Source organism: Boleophthalmus pectinirostris, unplaced genomic scaffold, assembly GCF_026225935.1.
Source record: "Boleophthalmus pectinirostris isolate CB_2022bp ecotype Guang Dong unplaced genomic scaffold, ASM2622593v1 HiC_scaffold_15, whole genome shotgun sequence".
In the NCBI taxonomy this organism is placed as follows: Eukaryota; Metazoa; Chordata; class Actinopteri; order Gobiiformes; family Gobiidae; genus Boleophthalmus; species Boleophthalmus pectinirostris.
This window is the reverse complement of record NW_026571070.1, coordinates 18,940,891-18,964,148: the sequence shown is the minus strand read 5'-3', so window position 1 is coordinate 18,964,148 and position 23,258 is coordinate 18,940,891. Positions and strand designations below refer to the sequence as shown.

General features: G+C 37.9%; 1 protein-coding gene across 1 annotated transcript in view; it reads right to left on the bottom strand.

Moving 5' to 3' along the window:
• Nucleotides 1–23,258, bottom strand: part of cntnap2a (contactin associated protein 2a) — a 269,259-nt gene that overhangs the window by 3,050 nt on the left and 242,951 nt on the right. The window contains 4 exon segments of the mRNA XM_055151264.1: nt 33–104; nt 892–1,167; nt 13,440–13,533; nt 22,860–22,993. Coding sequence (XP_055007239.1) covers nt 33–104; nt 892–1,167; nt 13,440–13,533; nt 22,860–22,993 — 576 coding nt within the window.

Genomic DNA, 23,258 nt, shown 5'->3' with positions numbered 1-23,258 from the left:
TGCATTAACAGTCTACTGGATTCCTGGCATACCTCCTATAATGGCCGAATCTCTGTTGACTCCATCAGGAATCACTCTCTCCTCATTGAAGGGGAACTCTGCATCTAAAAGGTAAACAATACATTCTAAAATACACAACACAAAATCATGTAATTTCTACAGAGAACAGGAAAGTTTCACAACAGAAAGGAAATCAGTGCAAGACAGACAGTATCTAATAGCTGTATGAATTATAGATTACATGTCTGTGTGCAAATGTAAAGGAGACAAAAGTCAAATCTATTTATTGGATGGATGTGTTGAAAGCCGTTCAAAATGTAGACACTGAAATTAAGATCAATGCACACGATCAATGTCTAATAGCTCTTCACTCCCGAAGGCCCAGTTGGAACTGAGCCAACAGCATTTACTATAATGAAAAACTAAATGCTGCAATGTAATGTAACAGTAGATTCACTAGTCAAGGATGCTTATTTGTGTGGTTTGCACTAACCTAGTTTTACATTAAGATTTGCATTTTTGACAAATATTAGCCATAAATTTATGTACAAAAGCTAGTTGCTATAGAAATGCATATTTTGTTCTAATAACTATTTATAAATTGGCTACCATCAAAAAAGATGATGGAAAACAGCCCATGGTAGGACTGTTTGGGTCCGAAAGTCTCAACGACTGCAACAGTACAAGTTACATTACAATTACAGTTTGGAGCAATTTTGATAAGTTGTGAAATATATACATGGTAAAACTTGAAACTTGAGCAAAGTTCAACATTATTTTGCTGTGGACCCTAATAACAACTGAAGGATTACAGAGACATCCGGTCCATTGTATCATGATATTTTGTGTATGAAAATATTAAACCATGTTCCATAAGTGTACATGATGTACCTGTGTTGTCCAGATGCCAGGGGTCAGTTGCTGCAGACATTGGTGGGATGGTGAGAGGAGAGGCCCCACAGTTGGACTGGAGCAGTTTTCCCTGGTGGGATACAGGTGAGGGCGGCCGGTCGTTCTGTGCGTCTGTGGATCTGTGTTTAGACTGTGCAGCAGCTCTCAGAGCAGCCTTCAGAGGAGCAATAGTGTTGAACTGAACTCTGGACAAACAGCCCACAAAACCAGGACTGTTGTAGTGCTCGATCACTGCTGGGTCCACGTAGCCCGTTTCTACAAAGAGACAAATGTACAATATAAATTTATGGTGAGTAATTTCGATTTATGATGTTAGATATCTCCTGACAAATTTCTCCTACTAAGAATCTTACTAGTGTAGAAGTAACTGCAATATTTGGGTGTGGGCTAATGTCAAGTATACTTTATTTTTCCCACACAAAAATATGCATTTGACCCATTCTTCAGTGCCACTTGGGCAATACATGAAGGCCTATCTCCAGACTGAGTTGACTTGGTCAGTACCAAGTTTGAAATGATGTATCTATAACTTACAGAGCCTTTTATTCTTATTTACTTGTCTAATAACTTTACCGTTGAATATTGAAATTTTTGGTTACAGTATTTACGAAAATCCCATCAAAGTTGTAGATGTCTTGAAAAAATGGGTCAAGCTAATTCCTAAGAAAGTACCTTCTAAATGAAAAAGAAAAACACCAAAGACTTAAAGCTGGAACATTCAGTGCCCATGACCTCTGCTGTCAAAACTTGAAGATAAATTATGAATTACAACAGCTTTTCTAGCAACACCATGCCCCTCCCTCTCTCGGTCCCTCTCTCCCTATCTCCTCCTCCTCCTCCTCCCTTTCTCTCTCCTTCTTGATCAGTGCTGTGCCTGTCTCTTCTCTTGTGTGAAAGTGAGACTCTGTGGAGGTGACACATAAAAACAAGCTGAGAATCAGTTTCTTGTCTCATTATTTTCATATCCTGGATTTCAGAATCTGAATACATGAATACACATTGTTGTTGTTGGCAGCTATTCCTTTGATGGTCACATTGACAGTCCACTATGAACACTCAAACTCCATCTGTACCAAACCAGAGAGAAGGTTCAGGAATATAACTGCATCCTCCGTTTTTTCATAGTGTTTCTTTACCTCCTGTGAATTGTTTAGTTGTGAGTAAATATTTTTGAAACTGTTACTTAATTTCACAAAAATTAACCTATTTCTTTCCATGTTTATGAAACCATTTTTAACCAATAAAAACACTCATAATGAATCAAATGCTAGATAGACATGTTTAATGCCACACTCTGGAACATGCAGGTATCGCAATAGCATCTTCATAGACACACCATAGGCAGCGCTTCCTTTAAGTCACTTGGTTTGACTATGACACTATATATTTCAACAATGAATTTAAGCCATTATACTGTATCAGAAGTTATATCAATACAAAAAGTACACAGTAACAGTAATACATGTAACCTTTTTCATATGATTAAATAATATAACCACTGAATCTAACGCTAATAAGATCATTTTGTCCCTATGCCTTATTTTCCCATTTGGTGTATCCTGCTTCGAATCATGCAGCTTTAGAAATGATGCTATTACACCAGGGCTTTCAAAGTTCAAAACTGTGTTCTTTTTACAGGAACACTATGTGAGATTTTGCCTCCCAGCTGCAGTTTTTGACCACACCCAGGAGCTACAGTTTAGACATGGCTGCGGCACAACATTGGCTGATTAACAAGACAGTGGCGTTTGTGTGTGAGTGTGTGTGCCCACTTAATAAATCATGTTATGAGTCTCTGGGCAGGGTTTATAATGTAATTTTCAGATCTTATTCTATTTTGATGGTTCAACATTAGGATGTTTGTCTGTCTGTCTGTCTGTACTGCTCAGCTATTGATTGAACTGCCAGGAAGAGAGCGCAGTGCTATTGGACTCTTTGGATGAGAAATACATACAAAAATGACTGTATAATGTTTACTGCATACGTATGTGTCATTATTTGTAAGATACACATTTGATCAGGAAGGCTTAAAAATATCTAGACTTTTATTGGGTTTAAGGAAAATAACTGAAATTTCAAAAAGCATATTTATAATTCTACCATTAGTTTTTGCGTTTGAGTTTTTAATAGTATTACATCATCAGTCTCTAAAAAAATTGTTCACACATTCAAGTATTAAACATAGACTCAAATTGAAATGATGAAAATTATGACTTATTTAAGATGTACTATTTCTGATTCACAAAACTAAAAGATCTTTTTTATTCTTTATTTTATTCATTGTACAGAATTGATCCAGTTTGTTTTATAAGAGATAGGTACAGACCTGCTGCCTGGTGACTGATTTGAGCATTGTTGAAACATGTAGTGAGTGGCTATGCTCAGCTCTTGTTGCAGACTGTGTGTACCTTTATGAGCTCATATTTGCATATGCGTGGGGTGCTGAATTAGGTAGAGGAGAGAGAGGAGCACTACAGTTAGCACAGCGGGCAGAATACTGATATGTACAGACTCCACTGTATGAATCTGAATAGGAGTGAGTCTTGATTACTGCAGAGGCTCAGTCTGCATACTAATGGGCCTTCCACTGTGCGTATCATAGGGCTGGTTTGCATACAATGGCAGCTATCAGGAAACCACGGTCTATGCTGCTCCTTGTTACTGATTTTGCACAAAGCTGTTGATTTCTCTGGGGAACAGTTCTTAGAAAACAGCTTCTTGTCACTTACAACATTTAGCCTCTCATAAATATATATGCTGTGTAATGAAGGGCTGTGATTTCTAAACCTACTCTTCACTTTTCATCAGAGTATTTCACAAGAGGTTTAACTTAAATGCAAACAAAATCAGAAACCAGAGAAAATATGATGTTTAATCTTAGTGTGGAAACACAGTATGAACATTTGAGCTGTAAAATGGACCTGCATTATGTATTTTGCTTGTTTAAAAGTACCTTGGCATAGGTAGGTTGTAGTTATTTTATTCATCTATCTATACTTTACTGACAGTAACACAATAGCGTGCTTTTATACAAATCAATATATTAAGAGCCTATTCTCTGCACAACAAAGTGTTTGCAATAGCCTGGCATAGTGGAATCAGATTAGATGACATTTCAGACTGTACAGCATGAAGGGAACATAACACTATACAAACCAAATAGTGAAGTCCAAGTTCGTTTTCAGAAAATGCATAATGTTTACCTTTTACCGGTAATAGCCTCACTCCAGAGCTGGCCATTCACAGTATATTACCAGAGAAATCAATAAAGCTCTGATAGATTTTCCAAAATAAACAGAGCACCACACAGCATCTCAACCATTAGGGCCTAGTCACAACAAATAAATATGATAATGAAGAAGATAAATACAACTGATGGCTAATACGATGCGGTAGACCTCCTGTTTGAATGCAAGATGTATTGGTTTATTGCCATACTGTGGAAAATTCTAAGCAAAACAATAACATCTCCATTGAGACAAGCAGGTGACAGATTCTCCACTAGAAAAGTTGCACAGTACAGCTTTATATTTCATCGTTAAAGCATATTCGGTACCATTTGCCATCATAACAGACAGTGGCTCACAGGGTTCAAGCAAATAAAAATAAAATGACGATATTATTCAGGCAAGCAATCCCCAGACTATAACAGGAAAACCAAGATAAGCCCTATTCATATACATTACCACGCTTTATCAATTTAACCATCAGTATATTGTGTCCACACAGTCTCCTGTCTGCAAAAACAACTGGGACAAGGTCAGCGTGTTGATTCCTCACCAGAGACATGAATTATTCAATAGATGTGGCGACGCATAAAATATATTACCAGCTATAATCTATGGTACAAAAGAGGCCATTTGGAGGGACTGCAGGGCTGCAGGGGGTAGGGGTGTGGCTTCCTTACAAAAATATAAAATAAAATAAAAGAATACAATATGAAAGTCAAATAAAAAGACCTGTCGAAAAATGGAGAGGTGTGAGACCAGATAAAAGCCTGGAGTGACAGACAGCGGTGGAGCGGGGGTATAAAGTAAAAGAGGGTGCGTTAGAACGAAGGGGCAGGGCAGAGGAGATCAAAAACGGGTTGCCATGGTAACAAATGGATGCAGGGTGACTGGAAAAGAGCGCGTTAATAGAGACTATGGTACACCTGCATGGGGGATATGAGATGGTTATGTTGATGCCTAAAAAAGTAGGAACATTTTTTGAAAGATTAGAAGACAGTACTAAGTATAAGAAAAAAATGCATATACAGTCTGTGAATGTTGAAAATGTTGACAATGCGGCATGGTATAGTCTAAAAACAGTATGGTTTTAGGAATCTTGCAGTATAAGTTATTCAATAAAACTGACAAAACTACACAAAATGGTGGAAGGGAAATATTTAGCAAACATTTTAAAAGACATTATGAGGTATTAGAGATTGTCTATGAGATATCCACAGTAGAAGAACTTGGGTATGGACTATAGGTTTACACAGCTGGTTACAACAAACTAACAAACAAATCTAAATGTGTATCCATCAGGCCATCTTCTCTAAACAGGATATGAATTTGGACTCAATCCAAAGCCTTGGTTACTGTGTAGACACGTAGCAACAAGCAGACATACAAGAAAATGACCCTGAGATAAAATTTTAAAAAACCCAAACAAAAAACCAAAAACCAAAAAACACATGCTGCCCTTATCATACTCATGTTACCTTGTAAAGATACATAACATAACTTAGCTCAGATGCAAACATACAGACATGCTTGTGATTTAAATACTGGTTAATCATGGTAAATGCATAAATATGTGATCAAATATGTTACAAAAGTAATAAAATATGATAATAGTTACCTGATCAGTGTCAAATGTTACCTCTGTAGCTACATAAAAACAGTGGACAGCTCTATGTTCTTGTGCCTCTCTATTCTCTAACCATCTCTGCCTCTGCACTGCGGTCCCACCCCCCGCTCCAACGCAGCAGCTGGAGAAAACACGGAGAGCAGACTACACGGCCGCGGATCTGGACTGACCAAGGAGCAGAGTGCTAATCATAGGCAGGAAATAAAAGCATGATGTCATCCAATGTCTGATCAGCAGTGACCCCAACAGGTACGTCCTTTTGAAAGGCACAAGCAGATGGAGGAGATTAGGAAAACACTACAAAGGCAGAGGAGAGATAAGGGAGGAAATCTACTTTGTGCAATCAGGAGATCTACCAAAAGGCTTTTAATCACTGTCAGGAGGTCTGATTGTTCCAGCCCCAAAGGTCACAACACAAAAGACATGTATTGACCACGGAAATTAAGCCGTTATGTAGATAAGAAATAGCAGCAACTTAAACAGTGGGCGAATGACAGACACTTAGCATGTTCCTGTTCAGTTTGGCAATATTAGGATATGAAAGTAAAAACAATGCAAACTTATGGTTATCACCCAAAAAAATGGCAAAAAATAAATAAATAAATCAAGCAGTTAATAATGACGAAACATCTTAATCAAGCTATTATACTATTATCATATATTTGCATTGTTTAATATAATAATTTAGGGTCTATACACAGCAACACATAGACCATATCAAAATTGGGACTAAATGGAGAACAAATTCAGAACTAATCGTGGACTAGACCAGGACTACAACAGCACAAAACCAAGTCTACATACATCAGGACTAAACTGGGCTCAAACCAGGACAAAATAAACGGAAGTCTGAATGTACGCTTAATGACATGATAATATATTGTTACACTGGTTTATGTGACACACAACAGCAACAAATAACTGTAAATGACAAAGGTAAACTTCAATAATTGCTAACTCCAATTTAAAAAAAGGAAGTAAGTTAATGTCAGCAAATTAGTTCAGTATTTGGTTAGAACATGCAGAGTCTTTTATGCAAAATGTAGTCACGCGAATTTGTAGAGATGGAAATAATTCACTAGTACAGTATAATGGAGGTTCCTCTTGTGTATCTGTCATTAGTCTGTACAAAACAACAGAAAGTCATCCAGACAGAATATTCAGGTCGAACAGCAGTGTGCAGTGTCGCAGGAGTGCTCTTGGCCCCCCTCTGGTGGAGCATGTCCTAAACACATCCCCAGGGAGCAGTTCAGATGCTCCACAGATGTCTTGTCCAGCCCAACTGGCATCTCTACAGATATGCCAAGACTAAAAAAAAAAAAACGTCCATTTCAAAGGAAGCGCACCGCCAAAAAAACGAGTGCAACCACAACCCAGCCAATTACTATTTAAGGCAAATGTTAGCAAGGTGACAAAATATAAAAACTATTAAATTAAAAGTTATTTGCTACATGTTACAAATATAGCAGTAAAGTAAACCTATGGGAGATGATCATGTTTTCTCTCATTCCCACATGAAAATCCCATAAACCTGGCCTTGGTAGACGCCTGCATTTTTCTAATGGAGAACGCTCCATTCTTTACTGATTACTTCACTGATCGACTGTAGTTACACATGTGTTTGTGTAAGTTTTATGTGCTGGCTCTGTTTGATGACTTGCAGGCTGAGTAAGTAAAATAAAACTGAGATTCCTAAATGGCCATAAATGATTGTGGTTGGATAAATTTGTATATTTCTGATTAAATGTGCACTGACTTGCATAATATGTAACTTGCTTAGCCTTAACTTTTTCACAGTATGACATTAATCTAGGGAAATGTGTTACGATATATTGTTCTAGACAAAGTAAAACATTTCCATCGAAACAAGACTCGTATAAGAAAAGGGTCACAGTGCACCTTAATAAAATACACATGAAAAGTAATGACATTTCCCAAGATTTAATTCACTTTTCACAGAGATATTTTCGAGCCAAGCCTAAATAATAAGATCCCTAATGAACAAGTACAGTTTTATACACCAACTGATTTGTGCGATGCGTAAAACAAGAGGAAGAACTGGTGGAACAATAAAGTGTCATATGGGCCGGATACACAGATCTTTTATAACAAGGACAGGGGGGTTAGTACTATCTGTCTCTAATAGCAGGTTTACAGTCTCTATATCTCTACCTCTCTCTCTACGGGACACACACTCGGGGCGTGCTGGGTTAGATTTGTGGTCCTGGGGTCTGGGTGGGAGCAAGCCTCTGCTGATGTACGACCTATCTGGCCCATCTATTATAACAGGATACAGTGATCTATAGGGAGCTCTGAGGCAATATATTACACCACACATACAGGATACACAGTGTAACTAAAGCTAATGTGGACGAGCACGCAACAAGATATAGAGCAGCGATAGAGCTAGGATTACATGCATTACTGTGCATTGGGGATAATAATCTAATACATTTACCACTCAAGGAATAGATAGGGCCATTGGATTTCATAGTTACACTGCCACATGATAGTTTGCCATGATGATTTTGATACAGCACAGTTATCGTCTGAATTTATAAATGGTTAATTCAGCAGTGACTTTAGAAGTTGACTGATTTAAAGGTGCAATGCGTAACATTTTGCCTGGAATGTTTCCCTATGGTATTATACGGATCTAGCATTTATATATTCATGGAGGTTTTTATTACTTACAAACCTTGAAAAACATACATTGTGAGTTGGCTACTTCTGGTTTTAGGATGTGTGATTCAACTTTTCCACTCTGGAGGTGGGTTTCAGATTTTTGAGTTTTTAAGCCCAAAAAATGCCATCACCGTCTAAATGAATGGCACTTCCAATAAAATATGTTGCCATTTTTATCCGAAAGCGTTGAAATGTCAAAATACAGTATTACTTGCCTTAAATATGTAGAGAATACTTGCAAAACGAAATATGTTTTGTATTCTTGTATTGTTTACCATAGCATACACGTGTCCACTAGTTAACTACACTACACTACACTTGTCTATACAATAAAACATGACTCCAGTGAATACATTGTGTTGTAAAGTCTACAAGCTCCAGTGACGTATTGACATAGTTTAGATTACACACACATACACTGTATATTTGTGTATCAGCATCTGACTGCAGTGGTGTCAGTGTCCGAGCATGTGCTGACTCATCCACACATGCGTCACTGATCAATACCACTTTGGGACGATTAGCTCTTGGCAGCAAAAACACTCAATCCTGTGACCCTGGCCATGCTAACTGCAACGACAGCTACAACTACAGGCTCAACACAGTCCAGTAAGCATGCCACTTTGTATCCCCAAACAAGAACTGCAACACAAAAGATTCATATTTCATTGTTTTAGCTCAGAAAGAGAGCAAAGCAGTATACCAGTGGGTAGATTTATGCTAATACATGCAATGATATGCAGCCCGAGGTCTTCTCTATGCATCGCTGCTTTCAAAAAGGTGGGAGGTTGAGAGTTTAGAGCAATGTTTGGATTCAAAATGAGGTTTTAAAATTCATGTGCCAGGCTCCCATATATGTTTTTGAATGAGGAAAGTAATAAAGGAATGACAGAAGGTTTAAATCAAATAACGGAAAGAAAACTATTATAAAATTGGAAGTCAGTTGGCTTTCAAATCTTCTGAACCGTGGCATTTTTGCATATTGTTTTATTGTTCACTATAATGTATATTCTCACTCTAAACAAAAATATGACTTATATAAGCGTATTGTGTGCGTGTCCATCAAATCACACTTTAAACTCACTGATTTTAATTTAATTATAATGTTCAAAATAAAAAATAAATAAAAATAAATAGTGCGGAAAACACAAAAGGAAGGAATATTCTTAAAGGTCCTATATCACGCAAAATGAAAAACATACAGGAAGTTGCGTTTCATTCATGAATGTAATCCTTTGTTATTAGTCTGTCTACATCTCCAAAGCTCAAAATGCTCTGTTCCAACTTGTGATGTCATTAAGTGGTAGTTTTCAAGTTAACAGCTGCATTTTACCTTTAGTTTTGCAATTCCAAAGTTGAAATTATCCAAATGATTCTAGTGAAGATATATGGAGTTTAAAAATGCAATGGAGCACTTCCTGTATTATCACAGGACATGACAAAATGGAGCAGAGTTTTCTGCTTGAAAGAAAAACAAAGCCTTAATTTGCAAAGTTTGAGTGTTAAACAAAACAACTCTGGGTATATTTTTGATGAGGAAACAACACTATAACACAAATAAGAAAATAGCGTAATACGGGGCCTTTTATTAATCTCATTAGATAATTTCATTTCAGGGAGAGTTGCTTTTTATGCCCCGATGCCCTGCCTGATGCAACGTTAATCACCTATGTTTACAGTTAAAGAACATGGCGGTCCCATGTACCTTCCCTGTGGTAGGAAATGTAGGTGAAATGTCTTGCCAAGGGACACTACAACAGATTAAACTTGGACTCGCTACCCTCTGATTGAAGGGCAAACACACAATCCACTATAGCACAGCCCAGAGAAAAAGCACAAAGGACAACTAGTACAAATCTAACAACATACTTTTACATTCAGAAAACTCAATCTCAAACACTAGCTTCTCTGTGTCTTTGTGCAAATGAGAGGGCATCTTCAGTGCGGTACCAACAACCAGCTGGAACTGACCTGATGAGATTCAACTGTCTCAAATGGCGGCTTTTGTTCTGATTGCTGTGTTTGCTGCTTGCTGTGTGCTCGCAATTTGTTTGTTTTCCTTTATTGTTCTCTCGCCATATGCCCTCAACAATTACCCAGTGTGACGCCGTAGGTAAGTCTGAAAATAGATGGATATAATGGGTACTTGGGTATGGCAACAGAGCTAGAAATACATCCAAGTTATTTTAAATGCAGAAACTTTTATGTACTGTTTTACAAGTCAGCACGGATCATTTTAGGTGTTGACATGTAAAAAATATTCACAAAACACTATCACAGTTTCAGAAAACATTGCCTGGAAAAATAAGTCATAAATATCTTTGTGTGTCTGCAATTTTAAAGCTGAGAGATGTCAGCGCCAGTTTAAATTACAGCATGCATTTTATCTGCAAGACGGTAAGCAGTCCATTACTTTATATGGGCAGTGTAATTTAATAGTAACATCTGTGTTGAGTTTTGCATCTGCCAGCAAAAACTTTATAGGCAAAACTGGATTCGGGTAGTGATTTTCGGAAAGGGCAGTAATAGCAATAACTGATTAATTTAGGAATAGGTCTGAAAAAACGGAATGAATTTAATGAAAAAAGGCGTCTGATTTATAAAGTGATTTTTGGACACTCCAATTCAACTCCATTCTCTCTATACTCAGTTGTGGCAAACTACTATTGCCACAGATGCCCTGGGGTAGATTAACAGAAGCAAGGCTGCCAATCTGCACATTGCCCCCTCCAACCACCATCATTCATGCTCACAGCACGTTCATACAAGGCAATGTGGCTTAAGTGTCTTGCCTAAGGACACAACTACAATGTCCACTAGAGTCATTGGTGCCCCTTGTGGCCTTGTGTGACTGAATCAGAGCTAAACGAGGGCTAAACCAGAACTAAACCAGGCCTCAACCAGGACTAAACTAGGACTAAACCAGAGCTAAACTAGGGCTAAATCAGGACTAAACCTGGGCTAAACTATGGCTGAACCATGACAAAACCAGGACTAATCCAGGGCTAAACTAGGACTAAACCAGGGATAAACCAGGGATAAACCAGGACTAAAACAGAGCTAGACTAGGGCTAAACCAGGACTAAACTAGAGCTAAACCAGGACTAAACCAGGGATAAACTAAGACTAAACCAGAGCTAGACTAGGGCTAAACCAGGACTAAACTAGGGCTAAACCAGGACTAAACCAGGGCTAAACCAGGACTAAACCAGGGCTAAACCAGGACTAAACCAGGACTAAACCAAGGCTAAACCAGAACTAAACCAGGACTAAACCAGGGCTAAACCAGGACTAAACCAGGACTAAACCAGGACTAAACCAGGGCTAAACCAGGGCTAAACCAGGACTAAGCCAGGGCTAAACCAGAACTAAACCAGGACTAAACCAGGGCTAAACCAGGACTAAACCAGGACTAAACCAGGACTAAACCAGGGCTAAACCAGGACTAAACCAGGGCTAAACCAGAACTAAACCAGGGCTACAGCAGTGTCCCATCCAAGTACTAAACAAGCCCAACCTAAATGTCCACCGAAGACACTAAAATCAACCACAAGGGGTCAGTAAAGAAACAAATAATTAATTTTAAGGTGTCTGTATCATAATCGTTCCCATATAAACTCAAGCTCCAGAGTCTAACATTTTCCCCCAGTCTAAAAACAATGTGGACAGTAAACTGACCTAACAGATGATTTTTTTTTTTTTTACACTTATTACACTATGATTTTTTTTTCTTACCATTGCCCTGTGCAGCACTTTCTCCCTCTAAATCTCCAACTCAAACAGCCCAGAAATCATCTTGACAGTGACTTTGGCTGGTGCGTCCTCAGAGCATCTGTGCTGAGTTAGTTGGGCAGAGATGGATGGTCTTATTCGATGCGTGTGTTCCTGAAACCGTGTGTTGTGTGTGCGCTTTAGTCCCATTGGGGTTTCAATGGGGAGAGAGGGAGTCGATACTTGTGGCATGTGAAGTGAAGGCAACCATTACTTCAACCTCACTGACTTTGTGTTGAGTTAGAGGACAAAGGAGACAGGCAGAGGAAGTAGGAAAAAAAGGATCAAATGCAACATGCTTTAAAGGTACACCAACTTTTCTGGTGATGGATCTGCCACCTGTTTGTGTTCATGGAGGTATTTTTGAGCAATAGGCCTATCTGTAATTGAATAATGACCAGAGGGGTATGTTTAATGGTACACTGTGGACCAATACAGGCAAAGAAATGACATCTCCATGGAGACAAGCAGGTAACATATCCACAAAAGACATTACAGCGTGCACCTTAACAAGAAATGCATGAAACGAGCCAGAATCAACCCAAAACTACTCAAATAAGTGTATCACATAGACCTGCTTGTAATAACTATGTAAACGTATTTCCATTGTCCCTTTGCAACCTTGGGCATTTTGGTTAACATAAATAAGCCTACAACTAAACAATTCAATTTCTTTTTGCAAATAACGAATTTTGGACATGCTATTAAGGCCAAACAAAACAGTACGAGCTTGTTTCAGAAATATAATGAAATATTACGTTGAGTTGAACTTGAGGTCCAATGCAGGGTTTTAAAGAAGACTCTGGAGTCCTCTAGTGGACACCATGCAGAATTACAACCAGCAACATCAACAACAAACCAGGGCCATAAGAAGTAATAGTGACAACCAGACTCTTCAAATATTACAAAAAAGCTAAATATGCATTAACCTTTTTCTATTTGGACAGTTGTAAAGGTTTTGTTTTGTTTGTTTTGTATAATATTATGAATGAACAAATACATTAAACTACCGATTCATCTACAAGCACTAAAAAGAAGAAGTCTGTAACTTCACTTGTTTAACTCTACATTTCTTTAAATCAGGTGAAATACTTTTACAGAGGTTGTAGAACTGGGCTGCACTTGGTAGCCTATTTGTAAAATTAAATATAAAATGTACTGAATTAAAAATGGAAAATAATGCAAATTCATGTAAAGCCGATTGATTTGGGACTCACCATAGACTTTTCCGAGGAAGAGGGTCTTGACCAGGTTGAGCTGCGTGTCAGAGGCATCAGGGAGGGTGTAGCTGACCGCAGGGTAATGATCCAGCTGGACACACACGGACACACACAGACACACACAGATCACATATAAAGGTTCAGTGCATTTAAAACACAGGCCAAAAACACTGAGGCAGCACTTTAAAGAGCTGCTTCAAAGTCCACATCAGCACATTTAAGCAGGGAGCACAGGATGGTAAACTGTGTGCTGTCTTTGTGTAATATAACAAAGTGCAATGTCTCCCTCTTGTGGTATGAAATTGAACAGCAGTTTAAGTAGTAGTAAGAAAGTAGTAGTAAAAGTAGTAAAAAATTTCATACATTAAAAAATTACAATACTACACAGCAAAAAAAACAACAACAACAAACAAACAAAAACAAAATCTAGGTAAGTTACAATGACTTAAAATAAGAACATTTAACTTTTTTGTGTTGATTCAAGCAACATTAGATTTTGTTTCTTATTTTAAGTGCAAAGAGTTTCTTTATTTATAAGTGCAGCATGATGTATTTTAAAATTTTCAAAGTACAAAAACCTTGTTCCATTAGTAGATCATTTTACCTGTCACGTTAAACTTACTAAAATCATGATCAAACTTTCTTAATTCAAGTCATCTTAACTAGATTATAGTTTTTACAGTGATATGATACAATACACAACTTTCGGTAAGATAATTCTACACATAATACATGATTAAAAAATAATCACAAAATAAAAAAAAAAAAGTATCTTATCCAGTGCAAAAATAGATCTTTAATAGAGTATCAAAGTATAACCAAAACAGTGTATATAAGTGTGTCCTACCATTCAGAGTTAATGACATCCTCAGTAGTGGTTAAAACAACAAACGGATCTTTATCTTGCATGAACAATCAAACATTAATTAAACAATGTGTTATCTAAAGCCACATAACTTTAACGCTCCAGACAGAGATGATCCAGTGTTTTTATGGTGGAGGAATGAGAGAGGGGAGAGGGAATACACAACGCTAATATCCCTGCTACATAATTAACTTGTTATTGCTGTTCCACTGAAGATTCTAATTAGCTTGAAGGCTACAGCCAATGCTACTGACGAGAATGATTCAAAATGCCTTTCGGTGTAAATGCGCTGGTAGAAAATAAAAGATCTTTTGTCTCTTTTGCCCCCTCAATCCCACAGCACAGCCTATAGCGGTAGCAAGGTTGATTGAAAACAATGAGTTGCATTTATTGAGAATTTGTTTCATTGATTGGCTGAATGGCTGTTGGGCCCTGGTGCTCAAAGGTTGCCCAAGCCATTTCAGTTTTTAATGTTTTTGAGAGCGATTTCCTCCCTGCCCACCTCTCCTCTCACTGTTTCTATTTACACAACAGCATATCCTAATTTGATTCATTCCAAAAGCCGTGTCTCGGAGGAGCGGAGAGCAGGGCTGTGTTTTGCAGAGTGACTGGAGGGTGGGATAATGGGGCACAATTAAATCGCGCTCAGCTTATTTACTTTTATCTGAGAAAACAAATTGGCTGCTCAGTCAGGGAGGGCTGTCGAGGCAACCACCGTGCGCACAAAAAGGTCCACGGAGGAAGAAAGAAAGGCCTGGCCAAGACACAAAACATTTCACCAAACTCTGTCAATTACAACCTCAATTATTTGGATCCCTTTTTCGATTTCATTGCACTATTTACAAAAGACAATTTGGTCTTTATACCAAGGGGAGTCTCAGAGGGTGCATACAGTTTACATCAGGGACTAAAACAAAGTGAAAATTAACAATGGGTGAAATCTAGTTTTCTGATGTGCAGCCTCATCTAGTCTGAACATAAAGAGCCATTAGTAATTCTATAGGCTTGGATTTTACAGGAGACAACCAAAACTCCCAATAAACATTACAACTTTCAGATCTTGTTTTTATTATGCATTTTAATAGGATAGGTTCAGCTCTAAATGAGTCAAAGCCTATCCCATTAAACTGTGGGAATTGACTAATAAAGTTAACTTCATGTGTTCATTATCTTTGGGACCCTATTCCCTCTTAAGTTTTGTGTGTAAAAGTACCAAACACTTTCCCAGTCAACAGACATTCTTTGCACACTTTTCGACCATATTTTCAGCCTTTTTTAAATAAAACCGATGCGGCCTTCTTTGCTTCTGCCTTGAACCAACACAAAAAAGTCTTATATTGAACCACTTGGGCCATTGAAATGCACAGTTAACAAATACATCCATGCTGAGTGCAGTGGCGGGAGAGACTATTCTTTGAGACAATTTTTATGAAATTTCCCCAAAGTGGAACACAAGGTTTTTCTATCACCTTATCATCAAACAAACACAATACAAGTCTGAAAAAGCTACAAAAACAAACCTTACTAAAGATTTTTTACTTTGATACAAATAAAACCAGACAGCTAATCCTACAGTAAACTACATTAAGGCTGCACTATGTAACTTTCTGGTGAAGGGTCTATCACTTTCTTGTCTCTGTGTTAGTGCTTTGCCTGGAGTGAAGACAAGCAGAAAGCACAATAATGCCAAGTTACAGGTCAGATCTGTGGAGAGGCGAGTCAGCATGTTCCTCAAACACAGATCTGTAACTGAACACATGGAAGACAGAAAAGCTTAATGCCAGGGGACTCCAACTTGTAGATTGGGAGCTACTGGTAGCTCTGCACCCCCTTCTAGAAGCTTGCCAAAGGATTTCTAAATTACATGTATTGTCCTGAAAAAGTAAAATTTGATTAATTAAATGTCTATTACCTTTGTACATGTATTATTTTGATGCCTAATTTTGGGTACTAATAAATAGGTATCTAACTGCACCTCCTTTAAGGCTGACCATGGCACTTAAATGTAGGCCTACTCCACTTCTTCTGACAGCTAAAACTAGTAGCTCTCTGGCATTTTCATTTGGTAAAGTTAGCTCACCAGAGGAAAAAGGTCGGAGACCCCTGATTAATGCCATGCTGTGAAACATTCGTAGCAAAGCAGATACATCGTGGAGGCAACATAGCGCACCATTAAATAATACTCAATAACAGACTAACCCAGTGGCTTTTGAAGACGTGCCTCAGTATTCTCGACTACACTTTAGCTGATCATGTCGGAGGAGTGAGGGAGGAGAGGGGAGAGCGGGGGGAGGGGAGAGGACAGTGCGGCGGCAATGAAACTGCCTGGGGGGCTGGCTCACTTTCATCTTTAAACTTCCACTGTTGAGGAGAATGGGGTGAGCCATAGATGGGAGAGACTGGAACATATTTTGATCTTGGCGTGGCTTTGATAGTGAACTAACCTGACAAGACCTCCCCCAAAAATAGATCTACCTTTTCATATATTGATAGTGCACACATGTGGCTAACTGTAATGGTTTTGGTAGAGACTTGGACAACTTGGAGATATTCTTTTGCCAGAAATGTTCCACAGTATGGCATTAAACATGGACATAAGCAAGTGGCACTACCAAGCCTAGTCTCAAGTTTTTCCAATGCATTTTTGAGTAGTAAAACACCACTAGTTATTACATGAATACAAGATAGATACGTTTCATTCCATACTGTAAAACATTTAACACAAAGCAATATCTCCATGGTGACAAGCAGATGTCAAACCTGCCTGTAGACAAGTGGTATAGTGCTGCTTTAAACTTGTTTAGGAGTCAAATAACTTTAAAGGTACACTGTGTAACTTTTCTGGAGGGGCTCTGCAACCTGTTTGTCTCTATGGAAATGTTAATGCTTTGGTTTAAATTGTCCACAGTATGGTATAAAACTAATCTGTCTTGCATTTATTGAACTACAGTGTTTTTTATTTCTCAAAAATGTCTTTAAAAACATCCACTCTCACTGTGTACACAAATCTTACTGGTAATTTGGCTTGCAAGTCTCCATGGAGTATATGGCACATTCTCGGCACATTTCCATGGAAACAAGCAGGTGACGGACCCTCCAGCAGACAAGTTACACAATGTACCTTTTAAGTGGTTTGTTGCGCTGTGTTTTTCACTTTCTTTATCTCTCTGTTCTGGCTGCGTTGGCACTCTGAGTCCACTTACCACCCACCAGTGCTTCTCCAAATCCAACAGGGCCATGGCTTTCTCCATCACTTGTCTGAAAGCTTTTAAGATTTGCACCTGATAGAGGCAAAGGGAGACCTAAACAGGGCCCGGTAAACACTTGACTCTGCACTTCCATCTCAAAACCGAATTTGATTCACAGACTGCAGTCGAGTGGACTTCTATTCATTTAAATGGGTTTATATTTCGGCCACACAACACTGCTCTTAACATTATGACCATCTGGCAGTGATTAGTCGTCCAAGTTACCACGGCAGCGAGGACCACCCTACAAAAGGTGCACACTGCAGAAAGTTTTGCGCTAGAGATTGGGCAATATATCAAAATATTGTGCTGGGTGTTTTCCCATGTATTTGAGTAGAATGTGTCTTGCCCCAGTACAGATATAATGCATAAGCAGCTTGTGAGCTCAAAATAAGTCTGCTGCATACTGTCTGCATCTAATAAGAAAACATTTTATTGTCTGAAAATCAGGATGTGCACATTAGCATGCTAGCTGTTATTAGCTTTACCTACATGGTAAAACTCCACACTGGTCACCCGGTGAATAATAATGTTCGGAATGCATAAGGTAAGTGAGAAATTAATTTATTGAACTAGATCTGTTTTTCCTGTTGTAAAAATACATTTTTAGCATATTGGCCTTAAATCTCCAGCACAAACAGATTTAGTTTTGGCCAACCAGCTGCCAAAAGAATCGAAATGAACCTTGGTTTGAACAAGTATGAAGAGGTAACTGCACAAACTTTAACTACAAAACTCTCTTATAGATTTATGGAGTTTGTAGTAAATTTAAATGACATGATTTGAGCAAAATAATCTAAATATTGGCGCATAAATATCGTCAGAACAGATAGGCCATCGTTGCTCAAGATTGTAAACAATTGGCATCAGCATCGGCCATAAAAACAAATATTGGTCAACCTCTACTGTTAAAAAAGAAAAGTTTTCAAAATTAAAACATAATAAATGTATGTTGTTAACTTCCCAATGAGGGTATAACTTGAAATGTCTTCACTTTTAAGGGTATTTATACTGTAATTTAAGACTTGTTTGATACTACAAGCTGAACTAATGCATGTAAAGTTTTTTTTTCATGGCTTGTACAGATATAATATCATCTTAGTATCATAATTTTCCAAAAAAACAAAATCTACTTTTGTCAGTATGGCCTGATTACTAAAACCTACTTGATTTAAACTGTTATGATGATTTCAGTAGTTTAGTTCAATGGATGTTTTTCCATCTTGGTTTAATAGGATTCTCTCTTTAGTTCAGTCTAAAAAGTCTGCCAATGGAACAAGAAAATGTGCTTGAAATTAGATAAACCTTCTTAATTTGAGTTATTATTTTGAAGGCTACAAGAAGTGTCATGTAACTAGTTTAAAACACAAGGCAATATTAGTGATTACATCCAAACATTTAAAATATAAGTCAATAAACATGTACATTTGTCTAGTTTTCACCAGTGACCATCATCAAACACACTCTACCACATCAGTTTAACTACAAAATCACTGAAAATATGTATTAATATTCCTATCACCTGTTATTTTTCACAATGTTATGCCTGATTCGTGGACATCTGACTCAGAGCGGAGTCATTACATCTAGTTTCAAAAGGGGATTTGAATGGAGTAAACAAAATAATAATGACTTGGTTACATTTTAAATGCTGATGGTGGGCTCAAACAGCTCTAGGCTTTAATGCATAATGCAACAATTTGGGAGGAATTAGCTTGGGTGCACTCCAGTCACTAATGATTCGCTTCAATGTCTAAAAGCAAATGGGCCCAGGCGTTTGAGCACAGAGCTGCACATTCGATCGGACTACAAGAGCTTTCCATAAATGACGTCCAGAACAACATTATCAGAGCTAATAGAAGGTTACATTATGAAAAGCAGTGTATTTCTCTATAAATGTGCATGTAAGTATAAAACAGGTTTGAATGGCTAATGTGTTATTCTTTGGACTATTTCAGCTACAGCTATAAAATGTTGAAGTGGGCTTAGTAAGTATATCTGTAAACAAGATTATTATTATAGAGTCTGAAGGCTTGCATTGAAAGAAGTTTGGAAGTTGACAAATTGGTATCGTCCATCCAAGTCGCAGATCAGGGTAAGGATACATGTTTTTCTTGTTTTCTGAGAACATGTAATTGAATAAATGAAATATTAATATGTTTATTGTGCCCTCCACCAGAAAAGTTACATAGTGTGTCTTTAATGTTCTAAACCTTTACAAAAAACACACTAGAGATAAAAATGTATAGTCATTTCACAAAGCTGGACTGTGTTTACCCACATTTGCCTTTAAAGTTGCGTTCGAAAACTTGGCTCACCATCAATAACCTGACTGTCAACATTAGCTGGTACAAGGCAGCGTGCATTTCCTATGTGCACGTCTATGGGGAGTCAGGGGATCCTCCATTGACTTCAATAGGTTTGTGTGTCAGTAAAGTGGCCCCAGTGGAGTGATCAGGGGCCGCTGGGCGTGATTTGTTCAGAAAATGAGGAAGACTTAGGAAAGATATTTCAGTTTAATTCTCCAGCTGTCTGAATTTTTCACTCTGGTTGCAAATGCAGGGAGGTGATGAGATTCTGCTATTGATGGTGCATCGCTGTAGATGCCACCACAGTGAAGGACGGCTTATGGCGCACAGGGAGCAGAAGCGAGGAGTTTCATATCGGGTTTTTCATATAGGAAGCTGGCATAATTACTGCTTTGGATCAAACGTTTTAAAATATTGCACCTATATAGTCTTATTTATTAACCTGGAGTTAGGAATTGTTTCATTCATTTATTTTTATGACACAAACCCTGCATATTTAGGCTAAGGCTTCTTCTCTCAAATAGAAAACACTCACCTTGTCATGTGGTAATAAAGAAAGTGCTCCACTGTGCTTTTAAACTCCATACACCTTCACTAGAATGATTTGGATGATTTTAGCCCTAGAATTTCCAATCTCTACTGAACTAAAGCTAAAAGGCAGCTAACCGCTACATAACATCACAAGGCCAGACAGGGCATTTTGAGGTTTGGAGCCATAGACAGACTAATAATAATGGATTCCTCAAACATGTGTGAATGAAACAAAACACAACTGTAGGTATGATCTGAGGCAATAACAGCATCATAACAGGGCTTAAAGCTCACAATAACCCATTCTGTGTCATATAGGACCTTTAACATTTTAAATTAACGTATAACTTTGAGGTAATAGTTCCAAAAAGTTTAAGACACATACACTATTGAATAAGATAACACAAGGCTCTCTTCTTGCGAGAAAGTTATTAAAACAATAAATTCCGTCAATGTTATTCTGAATTAATATGAAACTTCTTTATGGCCACAAGGGGAGATCTTTCTGGGAATTTGATTTTCCTTGCGCAGCTCATCTGAAAACATTGTAAGATTAAAATTATATTGGAACTAACACATAAAACATTGTGAGAAGTAATTGAAAGTGTAACATTTAATATACAGAAGTGTGCTAGTGTTGTTCTGATATATGGATATATGATCTATGGTTTTATCTTTAGAGGCAGGTAACCGTATTTTCATGACACATCTTGACAATGCCTTGAATACAACAGATATTTTTTGTTGTTCTACATTGAAAGAGCAGTCTGTATTTTGGCAAGATCCTTAAAGGTGCACTGTGGAAATTTTCTGGTGGAGGGTCTGATATCTGTTTATATCCATGGAAATAAATAAATAAAATATATCCATCTTGCATTTACTCAAAAACATTGCTTTTTATTGACTTAAACTTGCATTTGTACGGTGAGTGGGCTTACCACTCCACAGATCTAACATGTAACTTAGCCCTATAGTCACCTGCTGTCCCCATAGAGGAAGTGTAATGGTGGGGAACATTCCAGGTAATATCTCCATGGAGAGGAGCTGTTGATGGGCCCTCTGTCAGAAAAGTTACACAGTGCACCTTTAACATCTATTTGCTAACAATGTATATTCATATATTTTTTGCATCTCCATGTTACCCTCCTTTTTACACAGCCTTTTTTCCAGGCAGTCAGTAATGGCTAAGCCAAATTTTCGTTCCTTCCCTGATGCTCCAGAGCCTTTGCAGTATTGATCTGCACTGAGCTGCAGTCCACAAACACAGTATCACCATGCTCCTGCTACACTCTATTTAATAAATGAACTGCAATTACAACATGCTTAATACACACAGATCAATGCATGTTTAGCTATATTTGTCTTCTATTGGATTGAATGAACTGTGTTATCGTTTCATCAAACCACAAGAGCAAGTGAGGGCAACTACTCTCCCTTTTGACACAAAATGCAAAAGCTTATGCTGCTTTTTACAGTTTTGTACTACTTTGTGCACTTCTGTGCAGTGCCGTCAGTTCTTAACTGCTTGTAAGAAGAGGCTTAAATTTTTCATCTTTCTCAAGTGTCAGCTAAAGGCCACAGAGGATGTATTTGGGTTATTACAGAGTGCAATTTTAAAGGGGAATTATTATGTAAAATCGGCTTAATAGACCTTTTCCCTTTGTTAAATGTTCCTTCATCATTACCTTACCCAAAGTTGTATTTTTGATTGATTCATTTTTTTCTTACATTTGAGGTTTGAAAATTCCACTTTTCACCTACCCCTATTTCCAACCACTGCTCTCTTTAGTTGCAGTGATTGCTCTTAAATGTCATAGGGCCACTCTGCAAAAACAATGCCACTATGAAGAGCTATGTGACCTGTTTCTATTATTCAAGTCATTTTAGATCAATATTGCAGTTTATTCAGTTGAACAAAATGTGAAATAATGATAATATACTAATATAGATAATATACTTTAAAGGTTCTATAATGCTTGAAATCGACCCTTGTGAGCTTTAAGCCATGTTATAACGTTGTTACCTCCTCAGAAACATACCTCGAGTTGTTTAGTTTGGTTTGTTTCATTCACACATGTTTGAATAACCCTTTATTATTAGTCTGTCTACATCTCCAAAGCTCAAAATGCTCCGTTCTACTTTGTGATGTCATGATATGGTAGTTTTCAAGTTAAAAGCCCCTTTAACCTTTAGTTCAGAAGAGACTGGCAATTCCAAGGCTGCAATTACCCATGTGATTGCAGTGAGAGAAGAACTCAGCCTAAATATGCAGGGTTTGTGTGTTAAATGTGTGAATGAAACAAAACACAACGCCAGGTATGTTTGTGCTGAGGAAACAACATTAAACCATAGATCAAATAATAGCAAAAATATGGACCCTGTAACACTGAATACCTGTAAAAAAGCAATCATGTCTTCTTCAGGTGTGTGTGTGTTTGTGTGTGTTTGTGAGAGCGCTGTGCACCTGTATGCTAATGCTTCTATTCACTCGGGACATGTTGATGTTGTGGGGTTGTCCGTTGGCCAAGTTGCGCTGGTCCACGTCGATGGCGAATGGCTCCCTCAGACCGCCCAGGCTGTAGCGCACCTGCAGTGAGCCTAAAACACAAAACATGAAAATCAATGAATTATGCATCACACATAAAAGGTACCATCTCCAAACAGGATTAATAAATGATGATGTCCACCTCACAAGGTAGAGTTATTACATCATTTTATCTTTCTTTTTAGCCTCTGAGCTGCCACAGAGAATCTGAGTCATACTGGGCATCGATTTGCATCTTAATTTTGTCGTCTCTCACACAACCAGTCCATTTATATATACAGGTTTGGAGCTGAGATGAAGGGAAGTGGACACGGGCTT